This window comes from Alligator sinensis, unplaced genomic scaffold (assembly GCF_000455745.1).
Source record: "Alligator sinensis unplaced genomic scaffold, ASM45574v1 scaffold1782_1, whole genome shotgun sequence".
NCBI lineage: Eukaryota > Metazoa > Chordata > Crocodylia > Alligatoridae > Alligator > Alligator sinensis.
The window spans coordinates 696,774-724,043 of NW_005842767.1; the positions used below are offsets into that span (position 1 = coordinate 696,774).

General features: G+C 50.9%; 1 protein-coding gene across 1 annotated transcript in view; it reads left to right on the plus strand.

Annotated features, from left to right (window-relative positions):
- Positions 1-27,270, plus strand: part of IGSF21 (immunoglobin superfamily member 21) — a gene marked incomplete at its 3' end in the record, with an annotated part of 194,903 nt that overhangs the window by 138,008 nt on the left and 29,625 nt on the right. Inside the window, exon 4 of the mRNA XM_006034741.3 lies at positions 11,095-11,213. Within this exon, the coding sequence (XP_006034803.3) occupies positions 11,095-11,213 (119 nt within the window). The remainder of the gene's footprint in view (positions 1-11,094; positions 11,214-27,270) is intronic.

The window sequence follows — 27,270 nt, forward strand, 5'->3', positions numbered from 1 at the left end:
GGGCATCACGCTCATTGGTTTGCAAGTCTGAGTTATGGCCACTGGCTACCCTCCTACCTTTGATCCCTGCACGTGGATCTGCAGGAACTATTGCAGTGCCATAGAGCAGCGCTGGTATCCCTGAAGGGGAAGAGGGGAGAGAGGACTTTTGCCCCAAGTTTGAAATGCTGGCGCCAGATCAGCACCTCCAGAAGTATCCGCTGAGAGGACACAGCACCATCCTGCCTGGTACTGTGTTTATGGCATTGCATGCGGGCATTTTAGCTCGGCCTCTCAGCAAACCTCGTTCATCTCATGAACGCGGCTGCGCTAATGAGCTCCGATGACAGGCAGTGCTTCTTCGCCCGCCTGCAGCATCACCCAAATGCGTCTCTATGGCATCCATAGGTCTGTGCAGTATCTGGGACGGCATCCTGCTCCCTTGAGGTTGGTTGTTTTATATCTTGGGACTTCGGGTCCCCTTCAGCCAGAGGCCCGTGACAAGAGCCCCGCACGCCCGACCCACCACCTTGCCTGCAGAGCTCCGGCATTGAAATCACTGATGCCCCATCTCTCTTTTTTTCTCATTTTTATTTTTTTTAATGATGCAGTTGTGAGTTATTCTCCTTTTTGTGCATGGGTAATTAGAGGGTGGAACAGATGGCAGAGGCTTAGTTTAAAGTGATGTGTCCATTAAAATAAGCTGCCAAGTGACTGTTCACTTTGACAGGGGCTTTGTTTACTCTAACAGGGTTTTTGCTCTGTGAAAAGCCATGGGAAGCAATCCAGGGACTTGAACGGAGGATTCGTTAAACAAGGATCCACTTACACCTGCTCGGAAAAAAAAAAGCCCTAACAAGAACACGGGAGTTTTAACTAAACCGAAATGCATCCGCTTCGGAAGGGAAATTTTTATTGTTTCCATCGACACGTCACTTAAATGCCCAGAAACCAACCAAAATACTTTGATTTAGAAATGTCACTGCCGTGCCTCTATAATCATCTCGTATCCCTGCTGTATTTTTAAACCCACCCTGGACTTCACCTCCCATAATTCCACCGGCTCCCCTCCATAGCAGGAGAGAGCACAGTGCATCATGGGAGCTGGAGTTTTACCAGGGACCTTAGGTGATGGGAGGAATTGGGAGCATGAGCAAGTGACCCGCAGCTCCTTGGTGGCGCTGGGGCTGCATTTCAGAATGGGAAGATATTGGGTCATTCCAAATATTTGAGAATCCGAATTTTTTCTTTTCTGCAAAATCAAAGTTTTCTCCAGAAGACAAAGCCCTGTGTCCTGACCTGCCTGAGCTCCAGGTCAGGCTTGAATCCCTTCCTAGGGAGAATGCCTCGTACCATCGCTTATCCCACCATGTATCTCTGTTCAAAGACCTTGCTCTAGGCAGGAGATGCCTCTTCTGACCTTTTGCTGCCATCCAGCTGGGAGCTACTCAGTGCAGAACAAAATAATTGCTCCTGCCCTACTTTTTTTTTCTTTTTTTTTTAAGAAGAGGAGAGCTGGAAGGCGGTTTTATGAGTGCCCACTTTTGGAAACCAGCCGACGCTGTATTTGATGGCAGCTCCAGCTTTTAGCAACGCTTGGATGCACATCCAGATTTAGGTTTCCCCAAGAAGTTGCAGGGTGGTCAGCCGGAGAGGGGCAAGCTCGGACTGAATCTGAATGCAAGGCTTTTGTCTCCACATCTCCACAGTCTCCGGAGTATCTGGTAACATGAAGGAGGAGCTCCATTAGCTTGGCTGGAAAACAGAAGAGCTGCTCTGAGCCAGCTGATTGTCCTCCAGCAGTTATTGACAGGAGCTGCTTTCATCGGAGGATCACAAAGAGCTTTACAAATCACTCATTAGGTCTCCCAAGGCCCAGTTAGCAGGTGCCACTTATTTCTGCCAGTAGAGCAAGGGGGGCACAAGACACCAGCTAGTAGTATGTCAGGCTAATGCAGGGCAACGCATCTGCAGGAGTGTGTGATGCTAGCAGAGGAGGGAGGTGGGGGGCTGGCCAGTTGACCCTCCCCTCCCAGCCCGAGAAGTTAACCCAGGAGTCCTGATTGTCCTGGTTTAACCATAAGGTCTCATTCCCTTCTCAAGCTGAAAGCCAGGCTCAAAAACCCGGGTGCTTCATCTTCCGCCCAAGCATCCACACCGTGGGAATAGGACCTCAGAGACCTGACAGCCAGGCTCCGACTCTCACCATGGAGGACCACAAAGTCCCAGGTGCAGCCATGTCTTGCAGAGCCCCGCTACACCAAACCGCATTCAGTCCCTGGCCCGTTCGTTGCTTCTCCATCCGTTCGTGCATTTTTGCTATCACCCACGGCTGCTTGGCAATGCAGTATGAACACGTGCTTCTTTAAGCAGCAAAACGTGCTGCTAAAACAGCCCGCCTTCTGTTTGCAGGAAGGGAAAGGTATAGAGCTCATCTACCAGGGGGAACGTTATCCACAACACAATGTCACGCAAGTGGTAACAATGCTGTCTAAAGAGCCAGCCTTCTGCTAGCAGGGAAAAGCATAGCTCAGCCATCCAGGGAGGTTTTAAACGTGAAATTGGTTTTGGGTTTCTACACACCGAGGAGCCCTCATTTGAGTCTTTTGTTTTTTGGCCTGCTGTGTGATAAGTTATGCGAGCAGCCCTCATTACCCACACACAGCTCCAGTTAGCGGCAGGTCCCCCCTGTGCACTGTGCTCAAAAGTACTCCCTCCCGTGCCATTGAGGGAAACTACCCCTGGCTTTTCTCTAAGCAAATGACTGCACAAATAATGTTGCTTTATGCAGCAGCTTCTCGGAGTTTTTCTTGATAAATCAGGTCAGGAAAGGTAAAATTTCAAAGAGCTAGCAATAGTAGGAAACAGGCATTTCCTCTCTTCTCCAGCACTTGGCAGGACTTGGTGGTGGAAAGTAGAGTCACCTGCCTTTGATGTGACATGCAGTTACCCATTAGTGATGTAACAGGTGCATTGGCTAATGGACACAGTAAGATGTGGGGGAGCTTCGCCCAGCATGGGGGTACCATGAGACCCCCCTGGAAGGCCCCAAGGATGATACAAAGATGTGATATATTGATGCAGAAGCAGCACCCCATGGTGATGCAAGACACGAGGATATGATGATGTACTGCAGGAAACAGTGTCATCCAAGGATGATGTCACACACAAGGGCAAACTCTCAGAAAGGGTTCACCCTATGATGGTGGCACGTGCATGCATTTAGCAGGGAACTGGGTTTATTTAGTCTGCGGAAGAGACAACTGAGGGGGATTGAATAGCATCCTTCAAGTCCCTGCAGGGCGGTTGCAAAGAGAATGGAGCTGGACTGGTCTCAGTGGTGGCAGGGGGCAGAAGGAGGAACTGCCTCAAGTTGCAGCAAGGGAGCTTTAGGTTGGATATTAGGAAAAACTTTCTCCCTAGGAGGGTAGTAAAGCACTGGAACAGGTTACCCAGAGAGGTGGTGGAGTCTCCATTCATGAAGGTTTTTAAGACCCGGCTAAACAAAGCCTAGGCTGGGATGATGTAATTGGGGCTGGTCCTGCTTTGAGCAGGGGGTTGGACTAGATGTGACCTCCCACGGTCCCTTCCAACCTTCATTGTCTATGATCATAATGATGATTTTACCTAGCGAGGTAGCATGTAGGAGTAGCCCAGCCCATGGGCAAGGATGCTATAGTTACTGCTGAACAAGTAGTGTCCACCTATAGTCATATAGCACATAAAGATACTAGAGGGACTGTCAGCCTGAAAGAAAATTGAATTTTAAGGCCACGGTGTATTAATTTGAAGTGAGAACATGGACACTAAAGGAAGGAGACCTCTGCCTGAGTCTTTGTCTCTGGGTGTTTTCTGAACAATGCATAATAATACCAGAAGCCAAATGAACTAAGAAAATTCACTGTATGAAAGACTGGACCGGTTAAAAGCCCCATCCGAGTGAGTTTCCCTGGAAATGCAGAGGAGAGTTGGAGAAGGCTTCCACATCATTTCCCTCTATATTTGCGAACAGTCAACACCACTAAAAAGGAAACGAGAAGGTTACCTTGTTTCCAACAACAGCTGGTTCTGAAGCACTTGATGTTTTTTATAGTTTTTAGCTAACTCAGGTAGAGGAGGCATTTGTGAAATGGTAATTTAGACACTGGAGGCGTGCTGCACTCCATATAAAAATGAAACCTAGACGTGATCTGATTTGTACAGGATATAAGTAGAAGGTATAAAGAGAGAAAAATAGTGATTAAGATCTGGGACAAAAAGCTCCAGGACAATGCTGGGAGGCCTCGAGCTAACCCTTGCCAAAGCAATTAGATTTTATCAAACAAAGGAAATCACCCGGGTCAGACGGGAGATCGTGGGTGGTGGACAGGGCTCTGGCAGTGTGGGGCATTATAGCAAATCCAACATGCTACATGAAAAGAGAGATGAAAAGCATGCAGAGCTCCCAGCCGGAGTCCACACGCACTGTGATGGCATCACACGCAAGGAGTCAAGAAGGTGTCATCCGTCGAGATGGATGCATTCAAATTAATTCAATCGTTTATTTTAAAAATCCCTCAAAAGTTGCTGAGTAAATGATAGGCTTTAATGTAACCTCGAGATGCATCAGTGAGAGATTTAACTATGATATCTTCAACAAAAAGTTGGTTCCAAAAAATGGTGTGAAAGTTGTCCAGGAGCTTACTTAGTTAATGGATGCTGCTCATTAGTGGATGCCACTAGTGCTAACTTGACTGGCAGAAGGAGGACCTGGGTCTCCGGGTAGATGACAGATTTGTACAGGTATAATATACGCAGCAGGAACAACCCAAAACACAGGCATTTGGCAAGCTGTAGTTAAAAATGAAAGACTCAGGATTTTCTCAGTAGACTGGCACAGCAAACGTAGGCATGAGTTAGTGGAGCTGTGTGTGCCTGTGTCGGGGCAAAATGCATCAATGAACCAGTGTAGGAGCAGGGACATCCAAAACGAGCACCGGACGTGCGGGCGTTGAGGTTGTGCTAATTGGGTCTGGAGGCCTGGAACGATGGTCGTGTCTGCGTTGCAGTCGACGGCGCGACTACAGCTCGTCTAGACGGGTCTGAGCTGGCTTGATGCTAATAAGCTGAAGCCCGCTGTTCTCAGGATCTGCACTATCTGGTTTGAGGCTGGGTGAGGGGTGTACCTCGGTAGCCAAGAAGCTAGTTCCCATTGTTTTATTTGACCCCAGTTCTGGCAAAAGGCACCTACCTTGTCTTTCACAGGCCCCCTGTTTTAGTGTGCATGGGGGAGCCCATACCCCTTCTTCTGCGCTCTGTGCCGATACGAGGTTGCATACTCAAGCACATTGTGTGTCAACATGCAGAGTTGTACCGTCGAAACCTAACCAATTTCTCATCCCCAGCCACCAGTCCACCCCATTATCAGCTGCAGAGATGTTAATGGATTCCTCTGTAAGTGGCGGCACCGCTCCAATGCCCGCCGTCTGCAGAGGGTCTGTCAAAACCTGCGCCGACAGGAGCAGGCAGGGCCTCGGCCCCTCGCTTACGTTCCCAAAGGGGCCGGGTTGTTTTCTGTGCGGCTCATTTCGTTCCTTCTCCGCAGGGTGCGAGCTCAAAGCAAGCACTGCCTTTTGTCTCCTTCTTGTTCTCCTGCTTGGGGCGTTATGGGAGAGCCACCCATTCATTGCCCGCGTCTTGTGTCCTGGCTCTTTAGCAACTATAGGATGAAGTAGCAGAGTGGGAGAAACCTGCACTTGGACACCCGCCCCGCTATATACCATGGATAGCAGCACACACATTAGCCTCACGTATACCCATATACAATACACTGCACGTTCACGGCATATAGCCTGTGCATAAAAATGTATGGACCACCTGTACACAACCATCTACACGGCAGATCCACATGCAGTACATGTGCATGTATTCATGACAAGATATGCACCTATCCTCAACATTGCACAGATATTGCGTTAGCCACGCAAATGTGTACAGACATGATGTGACTATGACAATACAGGCATGCATTATATATACACTCACTTATGGCCAAAGATCCATGGAGTACACTGCACGTACCGTGTTCCCACACATATATATAGTCTACACACATGCCATGCCCACCCACAGCTCAATGTACACAACACATGCGCCTACACCCAGCAGTATATACACACAGGCAACGGTATCCACAGAAATACACTCATCAAAGAGGCGTACACAACACTCACTTTTCTAAACACCTGCCAACCTATACACTTAAACCATGCAGATGCACAGTTTAAGACTATAATCTCTGTAAAGATTTGTTATTTTGGAGATGCAGAGATAGCAAGAGCAATATACAAGTACATGCATGCTATATAGATAAAGATGCACATATGTATAGAGGCATATATGCAAAGGCCATGCATTGATTGACCCATGGGTGCCCACACACACACACACACACACACACACACACATGCACGCACGCACTGCCCGGAGCAGATCCCAACAGGTCAAGCAAGTAACAAACCATCTGCAATACACTGGGGAGACGATTTGTTCCTTTTCCCTTCCCATAAAGGTCAGGGCCAGTCACACTTTGCACTTAGGGTGCGTTAACCGCATTTAAAACACAAGTGTTTGTTCATTCAAGTAGTAAAACATGTTCTAAGTGCAGTGGTCTTGTAACAGAGTTAGGATTTTTTGTGGAGTATCTTCTGATCTCATTAATTAGCATGTATTCAGGTAACATCTCCCTCTGCCAGCAGCAGAGACCCAGCATGCCCTGAGGATGCAATAGCAGAAGCATCTCCCTCTCCTGGGCTCTGCTCCCCATGCCCCCCTCCATCCACCGCCAGTGCCCTGGGCTGCCAGGGTCAGGCACTCCCAGGCTGGGCAGTGCTGGCCATGGGGCAGGGAGGGCACAGGCTCTAGGTCTGGGGGTTTCATATCCTCACAGATGGACTGAAGAGCTGCAGCCCCTAGTGCCAGGGTCAGTGTCACGGGGGGGGCACAGATGGCCCCAGTCCTGTCCAGAGCAGGCTGAGATGGTAGTGAGCATGACCGTGAGACTGCTCAGGGCACATTTTAACTTTTCATACGGCATCGTACTGCTTACTTCGTCCCAGGGTTTCCAGCCTGCAAGGGGGTGTTTTAAAGCATCGCAGCAATGGAGGGTGGGAAGGAGACCAGGGATAACAGAGGAAAGGAGAAGAGAAGCAAGCGGTGAGATGCGCTCGGCTGTCTAGACATCCATAGCAAGTGTAAACCGATATCGCTTTATTGATATCAGTGCAGCCTTTCTATCCGGTAGCAGAGCTCCATTGACCTGGGGGAGCTGCACTTATTTCTACCAGCTGAGGATCTGTCCTACAGAGAGAGGAAGATTAGGAGGGTAGAGAGGGAGGAAAGAGCTGCTGAAGCACGGAAATCAGTGCAAAGTTTTGCCAGTGCTTCCGTCTCCACCTGGAACAGGAGGCAGGAGAGAAAGGGAGGAATAAAAAACCCTGAATCGTTAAAAAAGAGCGCGAGCGAGCCCATCAGAGACCGATGCCGTGCAATGAATCCTTTGGTGCAAAGCCGGCGAGAGCCAGAATCTGCTTCCAATGGGTCATTGGAGCTGTGCTATCGGCGTAATGAGGTGTTGGTAATGGAACAGCAGCAATAGCACTGCTAATTATAACGACATTAGCTCTGAAGTGCTGTAATTGTCAATCGAAAACACCGTTGGTTCTGGAAGCCGGGCGCTATTACGGAGACTCAGCTCCATTTGCGAAGTGCATTAGTGTTTCAATCTCCGGCGCCGCCGCTCCGTTTACACTTCTTCTCTCACTGGTTTCCATCACGGGCTCGGGTTGATTTTCTTAACAGCCTGCGTTTTGAATCGGTTGCTCGGGATGCATTTCATCCGCCGAGCGGCTTTATTGTCATCGCGGCTTGCAAGTTGAGAGAAGAGGGGGAGAGTTGTGTGCATGGCGAAGGGGGGGGACGCTAATGTTTTCTGAAGGCCTTCAGTGAAAAGTTCAGTGGCCTCTGAAAGGAGCAATATAAAGACACTTGACTCTGTGTGCTGAGTGGTGATTACCGCAGCCCAATTCCCTTCCCTCTCCTCCGCAGTCCTGCTCACCCGCTCATGCTCTCTCAGTGGCCACCCCCTTTCCACATCCTCCTCGCGACTAATTGGCGATGCTTAAATACATTCACAGAAACCAACCAGATTCAAATCGATTGCCTCTGCTCATTCACGTCCCCGGGACCTGGGAGAAGCCACGGGGTAGATGCACGCGCTTGCTGCAGCTCATGGAGAGGGGGAAGAAGGGGTGGATTGGTGGGGTGCCACAGATCCCATGCAAAACAAGGGGGTGCAGCCAGGGACAGGAGACCCGACTCTGGAGAATAATCCCATGTCTTGGCGCAGGACCGTGGGTGCTTAATAGCGACGAGATGGTGTTGTCTAGTCTGAGCCCTGCCAGGAAAAGGTCCTGCCCCTGGTTTAGAGGGGCAGCCCGCAGCAGGCTCCAGTGCCAGGCTCTTTCGCTGTCCTGGGGAGATACCACAGCAATGGGATGGGGTAGCAGGCTACCAAGACAAGGACTATATCAAGGCAGGATGCTCTGGGGAGTTCCTCGTGTTAAAGCAATTGTCAGCAAACGTCCAAGCTGCTTTGCACCTTTGGGAGCAGAGTCTGTGGGTGTGCATTTTTGCAGCTCACTTCTGAAAAGAGCTAGAATAACTAGAGTTCACTCCCCACCGTTTGGTTTTAATCTCTGCAGCAGGCTGGGCAGATCCGAACTCAGACCCACGTCCACGCGCTCTCTGCGGCAGTGACACCGATTGACGTCCCGCGCGCCTGTCTCTGGGGTGTTGCTGCAGGGCCGGGCGGATGCATGGCGCTCCGAGTGAGAGCTCGCCGCGGAGCATTTAACCTCGCCAGGAGCGGTGTTTGCTCTCATCGCTGCTCTGACAGTGCCCTTGCCTTTCGTGTACTTTTCTTTTCAATAACACAATTACTTACCCTTCTGAGGAGCTGTCAGTGTTGGTAAACTCCAGCTGCTAAACTGCATTACACAGATCTCTTCTTAAACCTTTGCAGTTATTAATAGTTTATTGATCCCGGTCCCATTGCTGGTGAAAAGAATCTCCATCCTAGGCCACTGTTATCTGAATACTGACTGCTAACCAGCTGGCCGATCGATGCCACTCAATTCCCTGGGAAAATGCTCTCCTGCCTGCTTAATCCACTTTAGGAGGAAGGCAGCTCTGAAGGGAGTTTAGATTAGGTGGCAAAAATAGTCCAAATGAAGCCAATGAGAGTCGTGTCCTGGGTTCAACAAAGAAAGTGCCGATAGGAAGACACCGACTCTGATGCTCTGAAGCAGGGCTTTGCTGCCTGCCCTGCTTTGATACCCACACCCCGGGAGCAATAAAAGCCCACGGTCATCTGGTTGATGCTTGTTTTCTGCCCATGCCTCAGTTTCCCCACTTGCCCAGGAGATCATTGCAAGGGTAGAAGCAGCCTCGGTGCATGTAGGAAATAACCGTGACCGTGAAACCCCCTGGATCTAGAGAGCAGGTGTCTCTGCTGCCTGAGCGAAGGGCACGGGGCAGTTAATTAAGGCAATGACAGATTCCCAAACCTCCTTCCATGATTTGTCCACTAGCAAGTGACAGCGAGTTGCAATGTGTTAGTGGGGGCTAAGCAGGGTTATTATGAACTCTGCCCCGTGCACCCTAAGCGGCCACTGCCAACGGAGGTGTACATTGGTGCTGATCTGATCCAGGAGCAGAAGAAGCCCAAGAGGAAGTGCTTAGAGGTTTGTCAGGGCTCTTGCAGGCTCCTTCTCTCTGTGCTCCTGAAATCTAGAGACGACGGTGCATCATTTCTTTAGCCTTCACCCCACCCTCTCTCCTCCCATAGCGGAGGAGGTCAGATCTATCAACTCCCTGTCCCCGGCTTTGCGCTCAGCCAACCTCTGCTCTTGGTCTCCTTCTCTCCGAGGCATTGAGATGAGGAAGGGACGCTTGCATTTTCTTCTCCTCGGGGCCTCCTGCCTGCCGGTCTCGGGCCGGAGCCGAGGCCAAATCACTGGATCAATTTAATCCGAGATTAGAGGACTGTCAGGATCAGGTGCAGAGGGGCCCGGGAATCAATAGCCTCCTGACCAGGATTTGTTCAGCAGTTCTGGCTTCAGTTCCCCCCGTAGTTGTACGGTGCTAGGCTCACTCCCTTGTCTGCTTCAGAACCGATGGAGCTGCCGCAGCCCTTTGCCCCTGCACGCACGGTGTATCTCTGAACGGACCCCAAATCAGCATCCTGGAAGACAGCATTTGAGCTCTTTGCATGCACTGATAGGACACTTCCCAGGCACCTTCCATGCGAGCTCTCAAAGAGGGGTTTGTGCCACAGAATATATTAGGAAATCAAGGAGGGGCATGTATAGAAAAAGATTTAAAAGCATCCCTGTAATCAGCCGGTGAAACTCCCAGCTACTGGATAGAGTTGAGACAGATTCCCCAGCAAAAGGCAGAAGAGAATGAAACTCTTCCAAGAGTGGCTGGGCTAATTAAGAAAAAGATGATAGGGGCCGTCAACCCAACTGCTTCAGTGCTAATTAAGATAATGATGATAGGGGCCGTCAACCCAACTGCTTCAGGAGGCAGAACCACTCGCTGCCTTGGTCAGAGAGAAACATCTGCTTCCTCGAGTTTGGTGCTGCACCGTTATGCTCATGACTTCTGGAGCTGGGTTGTCGTCTCATACCCTGCCGGAGAGCTTGCGGGGTAGAGGTCTAGGAAAGGCCAGATGCAGCCCATCGGCTTAAGGGGGTGAAAACCACTGAACAAAGGTTTTCAATGCATTTTGGGGACGTTGAAATGCTTCATTTGCATATGCATAGAATATTTCGTTTCAACTTTTTAATAATATAATATAATATAGAAAAAATGCTGTTATTTTATCAAAACAAACTTCTGGGGGTTTTGTCGCAGCTGTTTTCAAAATGTGGCGTGGTCAATTCATGGGAAATTCCTGTGGTGGACACGGTGGCTCGCATAGAGAGAGTGCATTTGGGTTGCAAAGCAGAGCAGTCCTGCAGAAGATACCACTCAGGTTGCAATAACGTTTCCTCTCTCCTTGCTCCCCTCCAGGCTCCCAGAGGTTCGGATCTCAGACAATGGCCCGTACGAGTGTCACGTGGGCATTTATGACAGAGCTACCCGGGAGAAGGTGGTCCTGGCATCCGGCAACATATTCCTCAATGTGATGTGTAAGTGCACCTCCTCTTCTTTTACTGGGTGTGACGGGTGGGAGAGGAGTCATTTCTGCTCTGAAAGCCCTTGGTCGGGTCCTGGCGGAGAGCCGGCTCAGCTTTCCTATCGTGTCTGAAATGGTTTAACTACCTTGGTGCCGAGGTAGCCAGATACGTCCTGCTTTGCCGCTGTGGCTAAGAGGACAGGTGCTCTGGATATGTCAGTGAAGGGATCATGGATAAACTCCCAGGGCTGTTCCAGGGGCAGGCATGGAAAACACTGGCGGTAGTTTTATTTAGGGAGCTGCTCACCACTGAGAAATTGAGAGCTGCCAGCATGGGGACCATCAAGGGAGCTGCTGTGTTGGCCTCAGGCAGGGCTGGACTGCGTGGTCCCTGGCTCTTCCTTGAGATGGCCGTAATGTTGCTCTGAGCAGGCAGACCGCATATCCTCACCGTCAGGGAGGTAAAAAGGACAGTGGGCAGAAAGGGAAAGTCCATGCAGGGGGCTGTGCAAAGGGATTTCCTCCTCCCCACCCCGTCTAATGGCAGGTTTCTGCAGATGCTGTCCCTTCTGCACCTGCAGCCTCTGTGCAGTTGTGAGCCTGGGAGATCTCCTGTGCCCTGGAGATGCCGCCTGGTGCATGAAGTCCTTGGGCACCTGTGAGCTGGGAAGGTCCCACCCCGGTCCATCATCTCAGTCCAGCGCCGTGCTGAGCTGCTGCCCTTCTGCCCAGCTCACATGCCCTCCTGCTTCAGAGTCCATGATGTGGGTCCATGAGCTATTCAGCAGCCCCAGCCCAAATCAAGGCCTGGTCATGAAGGAAGCTACAGATACCCACCCTGGAAAGTTGGTAGCATAAATCGACAAGACTGAGAAAAGCAGGGCGAGGAAGCAGAGGGGAAGTGAGATGCCAGGAGCAAGGCAGTTTGGCAGCCCAGACTTTTCCTGTGTTAGGTGCTGGGTGGGTAACCAAGTCAGGGCCAAGAGGAGAGAAAGGTCCCTCTTCTCATTCAGCATGCATCCCAAACTGAAGTCTTGTTCTCTTTGGACTGGTTAAAGGCAAGAGAGATGCAGAAACCCCATTGCTATCAGCCTTCGGGGATGGTTCAGTTGACTTTCATCAGTGGCACAGCTTTGCCCACAACACTTTGTGTTGTGTAGTTCCCTGCCTGTGTGTTTCCTGTATCTAGGCTGTAGCTGTATTGGTCTAGAGGAAAAAGAAATCAGGACTCGTGGTAGAGGTGATATCTTTTATTAGACCAACTAGATTTTTGCACAAAAAAAGTGGCTTTAATTGCAAGCTTTCTCATTGTGTCTTAAATAAGCTCTGGGGACACTGAAGCACCTACATATGTCTCTCATTAAATAATAATGACCAATAGGGAAAAGGCATTTCCTGACCATTAATGAGTGGCTGGAGGAATTTGACCAGGGATCGCTACTATATAATGAGAGAAAAAGAACAAATAATTACCTTGTGTGTCAAGAAGTTGTGAGTTCACCTGCAAGTTGCCATGGATACTGCTGGATGTTCTGCACATAGGAATGGGCTTGTCCTGGCAGGTAACGACTGGTACGGGAGCAGGCACCAGAGACCAGCCCCAAATGGGTTTGGGGTGTGTGGACTGGGGGACTTTGCTTCATCCCATTATAGAGGGATAAAGTGGCTGCAAAAATAGGTTCTAGGTGGGAACTTGCCCAAAAGTCTGGGCTGTCAGAGGTATTGAGGGCCAGGCCATTTGCAAAGCTGAGGTCCTTGCAGAGTAAGGATTTTACTGCGGAAAATGGTGCGTTCAACCCATGCAGCCTGGCAAGGCACTTAGACCCAGGCAGACCTTTGACCACGACAGCGAGAGCAACCGCTTGCATAGCTGGGATCGAGATCTTGGTCTGGAGTTTCCCACAGAGGTTTGGATTCATTTATTCTGCCCAACCCTGCCTCCGGGGCTGCTGCCCCTTCAAGCTGGGGGCTGTTGTTCCAGACTCTCCAAAGCCCTGGACAGTTTGACCTCAAAGCTGCAGCTTGGTGCTGCCTTCCCTTGCAAATCGTGCGGTCTCCCCATGACCATGGGTGCTGCTGAGCCGAGAGCCCACGGAGGACAAGCAGTTGTCTGCACACTTTCCGGTGGATGTAGGGCAATGCTTGCTTGACTGAGCAGGTACGTGTTCACTCTACCAAGGTTTAAGGACACAGTTAACAGGATTGCAGCAACAGAGGGGAAGATAGATTATCCTGCAGATCGCCTACCACGGCCAATCCGTTGGCGGGCACCTTTTGTCCTGCATTCACAGAAGAAACTAGGGAAGTTTATATCAGAGTGAACACCCAGCTAGCAGCAGAGGCTGATTGCATGCGGCCTGACCTTCAGCCAGCCTTGCTGTTCCTGCCCTACTCTGCCTCTTCTCCCCACCTGCTCTGCCATGCCTCCCGCTGCCAGACTGGGCCCCAGTTTCTGATGGGCAGGACCAGCAGTCTCTCCAGTGCTGTGCAGTCTTCACCACCTGTTGCTTTGGACCTGGGGCACCCCCATAACATCTCCATCCCCATCTCCATCTCTTGCTGCATGCTCCATCTCCATCCCCATCTCCATCTCTTGCTGCATGCTACTCATCCAGTCTCCCAGCCCCCAATCAAGTGCCCTGTCCTAGCCCATCTCTGCAGACCTCACTGATAACTGGCAACATCCTTCTGGTCCCGTGCTCGGTCCTCCTGTCCCCTTTAGAGCAGGGGCACTACCAGCAAAAGTTTTGCCTCTGACTCCCTGCATGCCCCTAGGTCAGTCATTTAACCTCCTGGTATCCAGTGAGTTTCTGGCCTTGAAATACAACTCCTTATAGCTTAGCCAGGGCCTGTCGCAGCCTTCCAGTCCAACGGTGCACGGTGCCGTCATTTCAGACAGGTTGCTCTTGGGAAGGCCTCCACAAAGAGGAAGCACAATTCATACTGGATTAGCTGCAGAAAAGTGCCTCAAACGGCTTCTCCACTGTTGGCTCTCTGTGCCTTTCAAAGAGCCTAATCGCCGGCCGGTATTGACTGGCTTCCCCAGATCGAATCCTTCACGCCAGGATGCTTTGTATAGATACAGAGAGCATTTAAACAATGAAAACTGCAGGAAAGCAGGCAAAGAGCAACAGGGTCATGCAAGGAATTCCTAGTGCTATCGGGGTGGGAAGTCCCACCAAGAGGGCCTTCGATAGAGAGTGTCTGGCTGCAGCGCCGGTCTGTCTCTGTATACAGTACTGCACTCTTAGCTGAAAAGGTTTGCTCTACCTCTGGGCATCAGATGTTGGAGACAAGACACCAAAGGGACACGTGTGCATGCATGATTTTTTTATCCGCAATGGGACAAGTTGCCCCGATCAAACTAAAATACATCAGAGGTGGTCGAAGTTGCCACACTCAAAGACATTTTTACACAAAAACAAATCATGCATGTGTACATGGTGACGCCATGACATTAGACAAATGACGGTTTCTTGTCACCGTTTGTCACGTGTACATGGCCCCATCATCATGCGTGCAAGCACCCCGGGAGTCAAGGGGGCAATAGTCTGAGCCAGCTGCCCTGCTCTTATGGGCCAAATTCAGCCTTTGCAAGAGTGTGTTTCCACATCACGTAAGCAAGGCTGGACTCTGGTCCTGGCAGGCACTGTGTGAAGCCAGGACTCCTCTCTGCCAAGTCATACCAGTTTCGGGGACCAGCTTCTTCTTGGAGAGGCCATGATTTCTCCCGACTTGTGCCCGAGGAGCAGCCCCACTCCCAAGAGCAGCTGCCTGCCCTATGCAGAGTGCCGGGGCAAGCAAGATTTCTATTCCCCGCACCTCCCTTCCTCCTTGTTGCACTCGACAGCAGTCAGAATACCACCCCGCACAGCCCCACCTGCCCCGGGTGCTGAATGAGCTCTCTATACCCCTGAGAAGAGGTCGACCAGGGGAAAGCTGTGGGAGTAAAGCCTGTAGGAATAGCCAAGCTGTGGGAGAAAAGCCTGGCCAGCCCTTTGTCCTGGTGCATAGATGCCCAACCTGTTCGAGCCAAGCGAGGGCTCCACTCCATCCAGATGCCCTGAGTGCTGAATAAACAGCCAGATGCAAAGTGGCTCCTGCATCCAAGTCAAAAGCTCTCTTCAAGGCCCCGAGTCCTCTCCAGCCCAGAGGAAGGTCTCCCTAGGGGTGCTGAGCACACGGACACCACAGCGCAGGGAGGCAAAGCGCCAAAAGTTTAACCCTCCACCCTAAACTCAGGAGCAGGCCAGTCGCTCAGCATAAACTATTTAAAAAAAACCTCTAGAGAAGGGAAAAGGCAGTTGCCGGCTGCATTCGGCTTCTTTTATCACCACGAAGACGGTCAGACCATCCTGTGAGACGCCATGCTCCTAGGAAACAGTTGGACTTATAAATTGGCCTTAAAAGCAGCAAGGATGTGTGAGCAGGGAGCCTAAAATATAACCCCCAGAGTGAGCGACGCATGGAGAAAGGCCCTGCCATAATATCTGGCAGCCTGTTCCTGGCACTCATAACATTAAAGTAATCATGCCCCCAGTGCCTAATGAATCCAGCCCCCTGCCCCGCTCCAGCCGGCTGATACACCAGTCATTAGCTTTTAATCACTCTGCAGTTCCCGGTGTGCCTGCGGAGATGGCAGAACACCCCGCTAACAGATCTCTCTGCTCTCCCAGGGCCCCTTCCTCCCACGGAGAAGAGAGCGCTTTACAAACATGCCAGTGAATTAAGTCTCATCACCTCCCTGAAGGAGGGTGGTCTGCATAATGATCCCCTTGTTACCAAAGAGGAAATTGAGGCACCGAAAAGGAATGCAGCTGGCTTAAGGTAATGTGAGGAGTCCCAGGGAGGACCTAAAAGTCCTGACTCTCTGACTCTCTCCCTCTTTCTGCTGCCCTTGCCAGTAAACGATCCTTTCTCATTAGGATTTAAAGTTGACGGCCACCTCCACGTTGTTTCCAATTTCATCTTCTCCAGTGAGTAGGACGTTATAGTCTCCAGCATCCCAACCTAGCCAGAGTGAAGTGACATTATTATTAACATCTATATCACTAGCACCAAAGACGTTAGCTGAGATCAGGAGCCCCCTTTGTGCCGGGGCCAACACGTAATAAAACCCCGGAGGAGACAGTCAACCCAGAGCAGGGAAGGACTGTCATCTCCAATTTGCACATGGAGGATAATGGCACACAGAAATGTAAGCGACTCGCCCAAGGTCATGCAGGAGTCTGTGGCAAAGATCCCAAGTGCCAGGCCTTGCCCCCAAGCCCAGCCTTCCTCGGGTGTCGTAGCTTCTCATGGGAGAGCATTGAGGGGGTTTTTGCACCTCACCGCTCCAACTGTGTCCCCACACCCCCCATGCCCTTCTCGCTCCTTCCAGCACTCCCGTTGCTGCCCACAGGCTCTGTGATGCTCAGCTCTGCGTATGACAAGCCCCAGGGACCTCAGGAAATGCAGTGACTTTTGCTGCTTTGCCCTTGTCAGCATCTCCCTGGTGAAAGCTCCCTCATCTCCACAGGGCACCAAGAACAAAGGTGCTCTTGCAGTTATAATATGGTTTTTGAGGGGGGTCGTTCATGCAGAGGCTTCCACGCTCTCCTGCCAAGAGCTGGTGGTTGCAGCAACAGATGCAGCAGGAGACAGGATAGCAAATGAACACAAATGGAGCCAGCAGCTGGAATGAAGGTCTTCACTCCCAAATGCCATCCTGGGCAACCTGCCTTCAACTCGGGTCCCCTTGGGTGGGGAAATGCTGGTGGCAGAGAAAGGCAGGAGCATGCATGGGGTGGGAGGAGGGGAGACAAGTGCAGATTTAGAAAAGAAGTTCAAGCGGGAGCGTTTAGTGTTTCCCTCACATGCTTCAACCCATCCATCGGCAAGTGCTTTAGAGAGCCAGGGCAGCATCCCAATTTTACTGACAGAGAAACTGAGGCGCAGAGAAGTGCAGCAGCGCTCCCAAGAGGAGCCAGGGCTGGGACCAAGGGAATGCAGACATCTGCATTCTCAAACTGTATTTCCAATCTACCTTGAACCATGAAAATTTTCACAGAAGAACACTTGTCAAAGACCCCCCAACCTCTTCCCCTGAACACCCTGTGGCTTAGGGGATGGGGCACTCAGCAGAGCTCTCAGATGTCCTGCTTTAAATCTCAGCTCAAGTCAGGCTGAGTAGTGGCTCGAATCTGTCGCCATAGCCTGGGTGAGTGTCTCAACTGCTAACTGCACGACACAAATCCATAAATACAGTGGTGTAAGCAGCAGCAATGCAAAATAAAACATGTCTGAGCAGCGTTAGTTTAACACACTGAAAAGACTTTGGAAGCAGCAGGAAATCCCGCTCGTGCAAACACAAATGCAGTTGCGGCAGAGTAAATGGGAAAAATCGTGGCATGTACAAAGGCCCCTAGTGGCTGCGCTGAAGCTGGGCTTGCGTCTCCTAGCTCCTGCCTCCCTGGCCGGCTTCCCTTGAGCCCAGCCCCCTTGCTCGCCGATGACTCTGATTGCTTTTGCCACTTGTTCAGAGGTGTCAGGTCACCAGGAGTGCAAGGACTGAAGCTGGCACTTCAGTGAGTGCGCAAGGTGCCAAACACGGGCTTTATAGACTTTGGCAGTGGCTCCAGTGGAGGTCTGTCATGTCCAGGAGGTTTAATTGAGAATTACCATGGATAATGACTCACATGGCTTAGGAGAGTCCCTCTGAGGTTTATCAGAAGGATCATTCACCACGAGTGACAAGATACAGCTTCAGCCAGCCAAGCTGCTGGGAAGGAGAGGTGGGTGAGATGCTTCTTGTTATAACATGGCTCCTCTAGCAGCAAAGACGCCATGGTTTCCTTTGTCATGGGTGTCACGAGTGGCTGGACTCTATCTGCTACCATCTGGCCTTGGTGGGGTGAGGAGGGGAACAAGTATCCTACCAATAAAATGGAAGGAACAACTCTGGCATTAAATGATATTCCCTGCTTGAATCTGAAGAGAGCCTGTAAATATAGCTTGGAGACCAATGAGAATTTATCTCCTTTGTTAACTCAGTGGGTGTGTTGACTCTGAAGCCTACCAGTGCTGGTTTAAAAGTCAGCATTGCTCCGTTTTGCTCCTAATCAAAGCAGGCAAGAAGTCGCGTGTCGAATGGCATTGAGCCTCAGTGTGTTGGGGGGTAGGCCCAGGATTGTGAGAGGAACTTGATAGCATTAGCAATCCTTTCTTTCCCAAGCTAATCCCTGTTTGTCAACATGTACAGTTTATTTCACGAGCCCACTAGGCACATCTGCACATGCACATTTACTGCGCAGTAACCAAAATAACTGCTCAGTAAGGGTGTGCGTCTACACATGCACACCCTTACTGCACAGTGAATACGGTGTCTTGAGTGTAACTTTGATACCTGCATCATGCAGGTATCAGATTTACGCCCAATTAGTTACTGCGCAGTAACGCACGTGTAGACACCTTACTGCACAGTAACACTGTGCGTGTGGACTGACTTGGGACTCACTAATCCCAAGTCAGTCCACACACAGCGTTAATGTGCTTTAATGCCTGCATGTGTAGATGCCAGACTATTTCCACTTACTGCACAGTAAATTTAAGCTGGAGTAAATGCACGTGTAGATGCACCCACTATCTCACAATATATGACGCTAAGAAACCATCAGAGGTAGATCATTGCTTTACCTCTCTTCTCTTGCATCGCATTAATTGTAACTTCCTGTTGTTCAATCCTTCCTAGAGCAATCACAGGGGTGGGGCTGCCACCCGCTACTCGATGCATGTCACCATGACAGGAGAGGAGGCAGGAAGGAATTGACTGTGTGTCAGCTGCTTCCTGCTTTACCCCATGGCAAAGGAAGGCTGGAGAGAGGCAGTTAGCCATGTTAGTCTGAAGTCAGGCAGGAGGCAGAGTAAAGATGCACCCTATAGGCTAACTAAATCAGAGATGCATAAGCTTTCATAAGCAGCAGCTTCATCAGACGCCGTGATGGGACTGCAGGAAGCAGTGATTAGGCTCCAAAGGGTAAAGAAGGGGCAGGGGGCACTTCTGGGATAGATAGTGTGGGTAGGAGAGAGAAAAATAAAGCCGCTGACCTACTAAAGGAAATGGGGGGTTATGAAAGCTAGCCCAGAGTAGCTTAGCCCTCTTTTATTGAAAGGTAAACTCCCATGGGTTACCCTGCATTTGCCACAAGGTAGGAGTGTGCATACAAGCAGTTACCACAGACTAGGTGACACGTGGTAAATCCCCACCCCTTTATACCTCCAAGGAACTTGTTCTCATGCCCAGGCCCTTATAACGCCCATTCTGTGCCTGATCCATCGAGGGCGTGTGGCCGCAACACCTCCTATGGGGCTTTGTTGCCCAGAGAGCTGATCATTGCACAAACGCATAAAAGTGTTTGCAGAGTCAGTCCCAAGGGGAGACCAATAGCACACTGAGAGGTAGGTCCCTGCCACTTGCCTCACCCCAGATGGTCGTAGCTAGTCCCAACACATGCCATGTACACACCAGCCAGTTTACAACAGCCTTGTTAAGGCCTAGACCATTTTGCTGCACCACAGCTTCTTTGGGGACACCTGTGCTGCAGCCAGGAGCTGTAAAACCACTGTATCTTTCCTGCTGTTGGTGGTAAATTAAACCTAGCTCCAGTCTGCATATCCACATTGAAATCCTGCTTCCCACGGTGAGGGAGACCTAGCCATTGGAAGCCTTACAGCAGACTTGAAATGATGATACAAAAGGCTCACTTGCCTCCACGTAGAAACGCTGTGTCTTTCTCTTTCTAGCGCCGCTAATCAAAAAATGGCTTTTCACTCCCAGACTCCAAGCAGTTTGGTTGCCTTTCCTTCATACACTGGAGGCAAAATAAATCAATGACACAAAAAATGCAAGGAAATCTGCATTCAGGGAATGTGTTTCTACTAGAGAAACTGAGCGCAGGGATAGGTGATAGGGACGGTTTTCCCATCCACTTCAGCCACCTTGGTTTTGACCTCAGTTGTTTCGCCTACCATTGGTCCTCAACTTCGGTAGACTACACTTCCCTCCATTTGAGTCTCAGCTCTGCAGAGGTGCAGCTGAAAGCATTGCATGCCAAGCTCTCCTTGCAACACCATCTAGCTGTGGGTGGTGTCCGTGATGTTCGTCTGTGAAACAACCTCCCCTGGAGCTTTCTACCTCCATGCAACCATTGAGCACCTGAGCATCCGGCCTGCTTAACTCAGCTCTGGCCACCTCCATTTCATCCTCGATAGAGCAGAAATTCAAAGATGGCTTTCACCGCACCAGGTGCCTCCAGCCCCCGCCCTTACCGGCTGCTACTACTTGGAGCACACGCCTTTCCCATTGCTGTCTCCCGGGTTGCTTCAAATTAGGCTGCTTTGCTTGTACAAATTAAGGCTACACAGCCCTGATAGTTAACCTTCTCTGCAGAAATGACAAAGGGAGCTCATGCTGGAAGCATAGAGGAGATGGGCTGGGATTGTCTGCAGGGAAGCGTGTGTAGTAATTAAGCACAGCCCTGTGTCTGGCACAGCTCTTTATTAATTTCATCCGTGTGCGGAGATTCAGGGGCCGTGACTGACCTTCATGGAGAAGGGAAGCAACAGCTGAAAAAAAGAGCTCCTTAATAGGGGCGTGTGGGCAGAGGTTATGCTTATTATTGGGAATGCTATCTCCATTTGAATGAGGAGATAGCAGCAGCAGCAGCAGCAAACAAGACCCAGGACCTATCCCGGTCTCCCCTGGGTTTCCCCTGGGAAGGATTAATTAGTCCTAATTACCTAGAGGTTGTGGGTATAGTGCACGATACTGTGATGGCACCAGCTTGGCACAGGGTTTCAGGGACCCAATGTCCTGGGACTTATCCCATGATTGCAGGGTAAGTCACGGGTCATAAAGTCCCAAGAATTAGATAGTGAACACACATGGTCTTGGTCTGAGGTTTTCTGCACCCCCACCCTCCAAACCCTGGGGTATATCTCCCCCTCCCTATATTTAGCATTTGATCTCCATACGTTTGGCCAACTCTTCTGGGTTGAGAGGGTTTCCATGACGCAAGTCTGGATTGAAATCAGTGTAACAGGGATTGGAAGCTGCCTGGCGCTCAGGCCTAGCCCCACCATTGGCAATGGGCAGGCTACACCTTCACGGCCAGGTCCAGATGAAAGCCCCTGTCTCTGGCTCCGGCATGAGATGATTTCCAGCAATTCAAAAATGCCTGGCTGGAGGGAGAGTCGGGAAGGCGATCGGTCATCGCAGGGCACTGCAGCCACTCCTATCAAACCAAGCAGTAAAGATTTCCAAGCCAACGTCCCTGGGGCACCTGAAATTCCCGTTAAGGTAGATGGAGCCATAATAAATGCAGAGCAGGGAAAGTTCATCCGTATCCCAGAGCACTTCAATTAATAATAAAGTTATATAAAGGAGGAGGGAACAACCGGACAGACAGCGCCATCGGCTCCAGCTGCCTCACGCCTTTTTGCTTGCAGAGAAGGCGACGGGAGGCATGTGAGCTGTGACCCTTTTACCCGGCAGCTCCCCACCTGCATGGCCACCCCTGCCAGTCTGTCTGCTGAAGACTACAGCTGTGCTAGCCAGTGCCTGTCACTTTGCATTGCCCCCCTCCATCCTCTTGTAATGTAAGGTCATGGCCTTGTGTGTGTGAGCAAATGATGGTGCATGCTAGTGGCGGGCTCCACAGGGAGGCCGAGGGACCTGCTAGACTGGGCTCGTCAGCTGGCGCTGGTGTTGTCTGGAGCTGAAGGATTTGGGGTTGAATCCTAGTTCCCCATGAGATACCCTGTGTGTTGCCCACGGTTGTGGGTTCATTGCCACCTGCGCTGCCAGGACGCAGAGGGCACCTGCCACCGAAGTCTCACAGGTCAACATGAGCCCAGAGGGATCTTGCAACCACATGCAAGCCAGGTCCCAGCTCAGCTATGAGCTCCACTGCCCACCTGTCCAGAGGCATATGAAGTCTCCTGTCCAAGCCCCTTCCCACGGTGCCATCTCTGCAGAGGGGGCACAGCTACTGACCGGCTGCTACTCCCCTTCCCCTCCCCTCCCGTGGATCGATGTCCTGGGCACCACATTGGTATAAGATCTGTGACCCACGGGGCTGTTATTAGGTATGCCCGACACTACCCATTGCAAGGACCCTTTTCAGCTGCTTATAATTTTGCTAAGCTTTAATCAGCCGTGTTGAAACGTTGCACGTCAGGAATCTGCCTCGGGCCGGTGATTTTTTTTTTGATTTTTTTTAAATTAGCTCCACAACAGTTCTTTCGTTTCCCAAGCTGAAGCGAGGGAACTAGCTGCTGTTTTGCCTATGGTAAATCATCTCTTGACCTGGAGAAAAGCTAGGACCATCGGTCAGAGGAGGAACTTGGAATTGGCTGGGGGGCAGCTCTCTAGTCATGAATGTTTGGTTTTTCCCATGACAATCTGCCTGAATGTGACTGTTTTGCCTTTAAATGCCTTTAAATATTGCATTTTAAATATTGCATACACATATAAAATGCCTTTAAATATTGCATTTTAAATATTGCATACACATATAAAATGCCTTTAAATATTGCATTTTAAATATTGCATATAAATGCCTTTAAATATTGCATTTTGCACATGCTTGGTAAGAAGCCTCAGTTCCCCAAAGGGTTTTCTTTCCCTGCTTTGACCGCTCCTGGCTGCTACAAGTCAAATGAAGGTGAGAGGGGCAGAGGAGCTGGGAGTTGGAGCGAAGAGGGGCCTGGGACCGGTTGGGCCAGGAGACTGGGCTCGAGAAGGACGGAGTCCAGGACGGGCTGTTTATCAAGCATTCAGCCTCGACAGTGATGAGGCTCGCTGAAAAGCCCAATAACATTCATCAGCCTGCTTTCAGAGCGCAGTTCTGTGCATCACGCAGGATGTAAAGCCTGGGGCCACACGCTGAACAGCGACAAGAAAACAGAACGGCTGAAGAGCTGCTCATTAAGCAAGCGCCATTCAGTCTGTGCACCGAATGAGGCAGGGGTCCCGCGGAAAAAATACCCTGTGATTGTGTAATTAAAGCCCGCCACTGAATGCCTGAGCGCAAGGGGGCGAATTAACTGCGGCCTTAATTGCGGCACTTCCTAACTTTGCAACCTCAGGAGCGTCCTTTCAACCCGGCGTTGTGCGTGTGCGATGTAAAGGGAGGGATTCGGTGCAGAGGCTGGTGGCCACAAACCCGCTCGGTGCCTTTCTCTTGCTTCAGGAGGGAGGGACGTTCTGCGCTGGGTATAATGTGGCCCCGGCGGCGGTCTCCAAATCGGAGATTGCAGCCCTGGAAAGGATGGTTGACCGTGGTGCTGGGGAAGCAGAGGGGTGGGATGACCCACGTTTCAGCCGTGTGCTATTTGCAATGTGTAGTCACGGGGTAGGGGTTGTGGTTGTGCTACACAGGGATAATCAGTAATCGCGTCGCTGGCAATGATAGCGCTCAACAGGTTGCTTGTCACCGTGTTAAGCGCTTGTCCTGATGGGCTTGTGTAGCACACGCTGTCCACGCCTGAGCCTTGCAGCAGGTACGAGCCGGTGCTTGGGCCTTTGGAAGTGTCCCCGTCCTGGAAAGCATGGCCAATTAGCGTTTGTTGGAGAACGATGCTTCAAAACTTCCATCTCCTCACGTGCCCTCCAGCCTCGCCACTGGCTGGGGGCCCGCAGCACGGATCTCGCTGGCAGCTGCAGCACAATGAGGAATGATTCATTTCCTCCCAGCCTGCCAGGGCCAGACCAAAGGATGTCATTAACTGGAGGCTTTGGAGATAGGCCTTTCCATTCTGAAAAGGCCTCAGAAATCGCAGCTCTCTTTCTAAGGGGCCCATTGCTATCTCCCAATCTAGCAGGAGCCCCCTCCTTCCACGAGGACGAGGGTAATGCCGAGGGGGTGAGGGGACGAGCGGCAGCATTATAGCGGCACGTCCAAGGGATGGCTGCAAATTAAATAAGAGACAAGGGGATGGTCGACTAATGCTGGCAGTAGCCTGGGTACTGCAAGGTCTGGAAGCAACTCCTGGCTCTGTCACAGGTTTTCCAAGTGCTCGTGGGTAACTCACTTATCTTCCCGCAGCTACAAGACGGCTGCCAAGGGCTGCTGGGAAGCGCTCAGATACTATCCCAATAGGGCCCTGGTGAGAGCACTGTCTTGTACAAAAGCAATGCGACAAGAGATACCCCAGCCAGCTCCGGTCCCAGCAGCAGGGTAGCGGCGTTAGCATGGCACTCCTCCCGTGCTGAGAAGCACTGATACTGCTTCCAGTACCTAAGATAGGCTGGGTACCTTTGCAGGGCACTGTATTGTCTAACCACGCATATAGCTAGGAAACAAAATCGCATCCCTGCTGGAGGGCGGGGGGGCACGTGAGCCAGGTCCAGAACTGGCAACGGGTTGTGAGCAATCGGCGCTGTTTGGGCCACTGAGGACCATCTCGACTGAAAGTGTGAGCGCCGTTCCAAGAGCTGGACCCGTTCTGCACCATCTAGCAGCTAATTGCACTTAACGAGCCTTAACCAGCTCCGCTGGAAGCCACCAATAAACCCCCGTGGCCTTCAATGGGTCAGGGTTTCCATCTCTTGACCCTGGATGATTTCCAGATTGAATCGAATGCCCTTATGTTGCAAGGCAAGTGATTGCTTGTCCTCTAATCACTAGTGCTGCAAGCTCGTCTGGGATCAGGGAGCGAAGGCAGAGTCCTACCTCTTGGGGGCACCTCTAACAGGGGCCGTGCAGTCAGGGGGTGTATGGTAGGAGCCCCAAATCCTCATGTCTGTGCAACGGGGGCCAGTTCTGCCAGGCCAGTGTGTAAAGGCTCAAGACATACAGGGACTCTGGGGAAAGGGCTTTTTCTGCCCATCTGTGCCATGCATCACATTGCTATGTTCCTCCCTGCTGCGGCCGGGCAAGCAATAAGCACCCAGCCTCTGACACGTCCTGGCCCTAGTCTTGCAGCTCTGCCGATGCACTTTTCATGGCAGCTGCCTGCAAAACCTGCAGCGGGGTTGACACTGGGATGGTTTACCTGCTGCTGAGTTCAGGACAGACAGTCCCCTGGGTGGGCACAGCCTGCCTTCCTCTCAGCCCTGCCAGGGAGAAAGCCATCATGCACCCATCCAGCCCAGCCAGCTTTCCAGGGCTTTCCTAGTATTATGGAGCTGGAAGGGACCTCAGGAACTATCCCAAACCTTTCTCAAGGCCACATTGTCCCTGATTGAGGCATCCCAGATGCCTCCTCCAAGCCTCTTCCTCCCTTCCCTGCCTCCCATAAGCATTGTCTTTCCCCACCCTTTTTCCCCCTCCTTCCATCCCCTCTTTACCTCTTCCAGCTTGGGGGGGCTGGCTAATCACCAGAAGAAAAGCCACTTAGCATGTAGAGTAGCCTCACAGCATCTATTAAAATTTTAAAAAATACCCCCAGCAAAAACAACCTCCCCCCTCCCCACTAAATCTCCCAGGCTCTGCTTCACATTCACTTTTTGCAGCTTTAAACATATATGCCTCTCTGGAGTGAATTAAGAGGCCCTGCTGAGAGAATAATCCTCTGCAGCGGGGAGAGGGGGGGGTCCGCAAAGCAGCTTTATTGCTGAGGCACTGGGACAGAACATATCGGGTTTTTAGCATGTGTTTAGACTTCAGCCAGCATCTTAAAAGTTGCTACCTCATGCATGTCGACAGCCCAGGCTCCACGTCCCTGCTGGAGAGGCCTGTGATGGAGAGGGGGGCCGTGATAATAGGCATTTGCAGAGACCATTTTCCAATAGCGCTGCCTCACCGGGGTTCTTGCACTGCTGGCAAAACCCTGCAGGACTCAGAGTGCCCACGCGATGGGTCGAACGCCGCGGGGTGGCGCGGCCTTGGCATTGACAGCAGTGAACCTAATCTGCTCAAGTCATCCGTGTCCTTGGGAAGCAACACTGACGCACTGCTGGGCAAAGCCGACACCGAATGCCACCCATGCAGCAGCCACGGCCTCCCCTCCTCATAGGGGCCATCTAAAGATAAGAGAGGACATGGGATTAAAAAGTCCTGACCTAAAAACCTGCAGAAGGAGTTCAAATGGGGCAGGAGCATCTCTGGTACCTCTCCGTGTGCTCAAGCTCACCGTAGAAACTGAAGCAAGATGGCTTTACGCCTTGGTGAAACCAAGCTAATCCGCCACGGTTTAGCTTTCACTTACCGTGGGGTAAGAACCAGCCAACATGTCTACATGTGTATTTACGCACATCTAAACTTAACGCACCTTTGTTTAAGGCACATTAAGGTGATTTAGGCACGCGTCTACACGTGGATACACTAATGCGCATTATGGCGCATTAAATTTAGGCGCAAATAGCTACGTTGCATTAGTGCACGTGCAGATGCACTAATGCCCATTAACTCTGTGTGTATCTACTGACACACACCGCGTTAATGCACATTAGCATGTCTACGCATGCGCTAGTGCAACTTAGCTATTCGCACCTAAATTTGATACCTGCTTTATGCCAGCATCTTAAAAGTTGCTACCTCATGCTTTATGCAGGTATCAAATTTAGGCTCACGTAGCCTAAAATTGCCATTTTTAAGGTGTCTCACACCCTTAATGCACCTTTCGAATGGCGATTTAAGGCTAAGCGCACTTAAAAGAGGCACATGTTGATGCGCTCACCATGAAGTAAGCCTCTGTCCCTTTTAACTTGCTGTAATGTGCTGGTTTGCCTATGGCGATGATGACCAGAGTTTTTTTTTAACAGCTCTGACTCTCAAAGGCTCCTGCACCCTTGACTCTGAAGCCAGTTACACAGGCCCAAAGATACAGTGCCTGGCTTTGAGGGCTCTTCGCTTGAAGAAAGGGGACTAAATATTCATTAGCAGAAGAACATGAGCAAAGATCATTAAAGCTACGGAGCACATTACGAAAAATGATCTGCCCCTAACTTTCCCCTGCCCCAGAATATTAAGAGCAGACGAACCGCCGAGATGAAATTAAGGAGCAGTAAATTCGGAACCAATAAAAGGAACTACTCCTTTAATGCTGTGTGTAGTCAACCTGTGGGATTTGCTACCATAGGTGGTCAA